This window comes from Hyposmocoma kahamanoa, unplaced genomic scaffold (genome assembly GCF_003589595.1).
Source record: "Hyposmocoma kahamanoa isolate Upper Pololo Valley unplaced genomic scaffold, ASM358959v1 279, whole genome shotgun sequence".
In the NCBI taxonomy this organism is placed as follows: domain Eukaryota; kingdom Metazoa; phylum Arthropoda; class Insecta; order Lepidoptera; family Cosmopterigidae; genus Hyposmocoma; species Hyposmocoma kahamanoa.
In genome coordinates this window covers 279,763-284,274 of record NW_020653776.1, presented here as the reverse complement: position 1 = coordinate 284,274, position 4,512 = coordinate 279,763, and the positions used below count along the sequence as shown (strand labels likewise).

Here is a 4,512-nt window from a genome sequence, read left to right as displayed (position 1 = left end):
TAGATGGCATTGTGTGTTACAAACTAATTTATAAATTAACGCTTCTTAATATGGGTAGATGGCACTTATCTTAAACAAAAATGAAAGAATAGCGGACACTACTCACAAAAATCTATGTAATAAGCGCATGTACATGTGCATGTATTTAGTTGATTTGTTTGTTATCACCTCATCCTATCATTTGCACTTTCTTCGAGCTATTATATAGTTGCGAAACTACCTCCGTGGCCGAACCATGTCGGACTGTCACGCAGAGGTCTCAGGATTAAATCCCGTGCCGGGAGAAATATTTGTATGGCCTACATTTTTTTCTTTCGTGAGTTTGGGTGTAATTTGTAGTTGTCTATGTCCATGGTACCCGCGACACAGGGTTTCCCTAGTGCGGGGCCATTGCGGGGCTATGTTGAGTGTGTGCGTTATTATTATTATTTTAATACAGCTGCTTTGCTGCAGGATAATAAATACGGAGGGTGCTATGACCCTCATGAGAGGAGTGTCTGCTACTATCACCAGAGCCATGGTGGTGAACGGCGCACAGCTTGGCTCCTACACACAGGTATCTTGACACCATCATATAATGAGACCAAGTTTAGTGTGGTAATTCTAATTAATTAATTATACTATTAAAGTTTAATTATGTCCGAGCATGAGTCGCGTGCACGCTCATCTTCTATGGTTTCGGATTTCCCCGTACTGTCCCATTAAACAAAGACTATATTATATCTAATAATTTACTATATCTTCAATTAGCATTTAGCAACTGTGATTTATTGCAATAAATAGAAAAATTAGTATGTTTTTGCCAACTTATGCGCGGTATGTGATTTGTTGTGTTTATTTACTTTAACGTCTTACCTAATTAGAACATTTTCTAAATACAATACGACGGCATTTTTATTAATATTTGAATAAAATGACGCATTTTCACAAAATCGCAAAGAAGCGGACTGATTACAAGATGTTACATGCTAGTAAAATTCTTAGCTTTTAGACTTCGTACTGGCCACCTTCCCGTAAATAAGTTCTGTCATCTAATAAAAAAGTGGAATCTCCACTATGTAAATTTTGTAACAAACTTGAAATCACGAGACTGTGTCGTGTACGTTTATTTTATCGTTGAACAACTGTCGTGTCTAGCTGCTCCCACTAGATCGTGCCGACTTTTTATCGGTTCTTTTAAATATACAAACCACGAAACTTTGAATTGCACGGCTATCTGTCGTCACGACATAATGGGAACGCGCCCGTATTTGGGAATAAGATTTAAAAAATACCTGTCTTTTTAAATATACATATATATTTTAAACCGTTTTATCTGCCAACTAAACCTAATTTTCACAGGCTCGAGAAATGTTACTACCAAACTTCGGTGAAGGAATATCTCTGCACTTCACGGCTTCTATGATATCTGGACTGGTCACATCTATTGCTTCGCTTCCCGTCGACATAGTCAAGACCAGGTGAACTAATTTCGTGATATTTAACGTCGAAAATACTGCCTGTAGCTAGCAGACCTTAACCCGTTCATAGACTACTTCAATAGTACCGAACACAAAAATGTCACTACTTTTTTTAAATATCAAGTAACGGGACGAACAAGTTGTGCGCCTGGTGATAAGCTACATGCCTGTCCAGAACAGCCAGGGCATGTTCCCATTATGTCGCAACATTTTATTTAACGTTGGACGACTGTCGCGTATAGCCTGTTCCCATATTACGACTATCTGTCGTCACTGTATTGCGGACGTTCATTTTATCGTTGAACGACTGTCGTGTCTAGCTGTTCCCACTAGATCGTGACGACAATGTATCGGTTCACGGCAACCGCCTTGTCGTTTGCACGACAGAATCGATTGGAGCTGCCGTTATTATCTGTCGTCACGACATAATGGGAACGCGCCCTTACAGTGCCACACAGAGCTTTAAATCGCAAAGATCTAAGGGTACTGCTGCCGCGCCTGTCACCCTGTGACATAAATTGGCACGTTCCATGTGCCTGTAATTTCACCAGCACCCTTACCCTTCAAAACCGGAACAATCGTCACTCGTAGAGACTAAAGGAAGCATTAGAAAACTAATTTGTGCTGTGAAGATTATTTAAACGAAACACAGACATTGAGTTAACTATAAGAAACTATTTCTATTCTTATTTCGTAAATTAAATATTACTGCATTTTCCCATCTTTGAAAGCTTACATCATCAAAGCATGTTATTCATTCCCAGAGTACAAATGGCAGCAAAATCTCCAAGTGCAATAACTGTACTAAAAGACGTCATATCAAACGAGGGACCGCTTGCTCTCTGGAAAGGATTTTGGCCCACCTACTTAAAGATAGGACCACACACAGTTTTATGTTTTATCTTTATGGAACAGTTAAATGCATTATATCTAAAGTTAGCCTAAAATACACTGTTTGTTATTTAAACATATCATTTAAAGCAATTATTGGTTCGAATGTAAAGGCATGTATAGCCTTTAAATGATAAATTTTGAATTTATAACGTATACTTACTGATTTCAATTGAATTAGGTCGAATTTGTCGAAAAGCGCGATCTGTGATATTGTAATGCTTAACATTTTGTCTTGTATACTCAAGCTGCAATGTACACCTCACACATGAAAATCAATACTGTCGCAACTCAATAATTATGGAATTCCGAAAACACGATTTGAAAATTAAAAAACAAAAACAGAAAGAACCTTTTTGCGTATTTATGTGTGCTTATAAACAAGAATATAAAACTAATTCTGTAATTTTTCAAATCGAGTTTTCTCAAGCGCATAATTTAATTTTTTTAATTATGACAGTATTTGGTTTCATTGTCGACTTACTGATTTTTATTATTGATAATTCGTGTAAGAGCATTAGTTTTTTTGGCATGCATTAGCGATTAAAGCCTGCAAGGAATTTTACCGCAAAATCTGGGAATTGTAAACTGCGATAACAGTCCCAAAATATTTGAAATTGAAGAAAATATTTTAATAACGCTACGATTGATTCCTTGCATATGGATCGAACCTTAAAGCGTCGTGACGACAGATAGTCGTGCAGGTTAAAGTATCGTGATTTGTATATTTAAATGCAACTTCATTTCAAATATAGTACAACACGATTAACCGTCGTTCACGACTTTTTTGTCGTTACGACTACAGATTGTCGTGCCAATGGAAAGAACTAAAACGACAGTCGTCTGACGATAATTAAAAGTCACGATAAAAATGAGACGACAGATAATCGCAACTTCAAACGATTCTGTCGTGCCAACGGCAAGTCGGCTGCCTTGAACCGATAAATTGTCGTCACGATCTACTGGGAACAACTAAACACGAGTGTCGTTCAACGATCAAATAAACGTCTGCGTGTCACGTGACTGTGTCACGACAGATAGTCCTCACATGGGAACAGGCTAGACGCGACAGTCGTCCTACGATAAATGAAACGTTACGACATAATGGGGACGCACCCTTACCATTGTTACTGGGTGCGTCCTTATAGGTGCCGATATGTTAATACGAATTGCATCAAAGTAGTTACGGCTAGGGTAAAAAATAAACTCCTTGTTTTTCAATGTGCGCGAGTTTCACAATACGTAGATTTCCTAAAAATAAAACGACTCACTCTGTAACCGTAAACCGGATTGAAATATCTACCGCACGCAAAAAGTCCATTTCTCAGAATGTCCCTTTCGCAAAATGACTGTTTCGCAAAATGTCCCTTTCGCAGAATGTCCTTTTCGCAAAATGTCCCTTTCGCAGAATGTCCTTTTCGCAAAATGTCCCTTTTTCGCCAATTGTAGGGACATACACTAGGTGAGAAAATTAAAAAAGAATGGTTTAAATTTATATAAGGCAAATTATAAGTTTGTGTATTTGGTAACATTCAAAACAATAAATGTGAGGTTACTCAGAAAATTAAACATAAATAAGTTTTTGATTTCACCTTTTTGAGGTAAGTAACCCTAAAATATAGCACTACGTGTCAGGTATGTGGTTCCCTTTTTTTATAAAAATATAATTGAGCATTAGTAGTATTATAGCAACGATTCTAGTAATATTTCGCCCTTTTCTTGTGCGTAGTAACCCTTTTTGACTGACTTAAAAAGGAGGAGGTTCTCAATTTGACTGTTGACAATTTTTTTTGTTTGTATATTACGCGATAACTTGTGAACCGATTTTGATGCTAACTATATATAATATAATAACTGCCTCTGTGGCCTAACGGTTACCATGCCGGACTGCCACGCAGAGGTCCCAGGTTCGATTCCCGGGCCGGTAGAAATAGTTGTATGGCCTACAATTATTTCTCTCGTGAGTTTGGATGTAATTTGTGGTTGTCTATGTGTGTGTCCATGGCACCCGCGACACAGGGTTTCCCTAGTGCGGGGCTATGTTGAGTGTGTGCGTTATTATGTTGAGTGTGTGCGATGATTCTCTTTCTGTTGGAAAAAGGATATTACAGTAGTGATCCCATTTAAACTAGGGGATGAATCCGGTTTCGCGCACGTTCCG

The 4,512-nt window shown here is 38.0% G+C and overlaps 1 protein-coding gene across 1 annotated transcript in view; it reads left to right on the top strand.

The window, feature by feature from the left end:
• LOC113229137 (mitochondrial 2-oxoglutarate/malate carrier protein-like) overlaps nt 1-2,747 on the top strand; it is a 38,350-nt gene extending 35,603 nt beyond the window's left edge. The window contains exons 6-8 of the mRNA XM_026462642.1: nt 454-556; nt 1,342-1,460; nt 2,225-2,747. Coding sequence (XP_026318427.1) covers nt 454-556; nt 1,342-1,460; nt 2,225-2,405 — 403 coding nt within the window. The 3' untranslated portion in view covers nt 2,406-2,747. The remainder of the gene's footprint in view (nt 1-453; nt 557-1,341; nt 1,461-2,224) is intronic.
• Nucleotides 2,748-4,512: the final 1,765 nt, after the last annotated feature.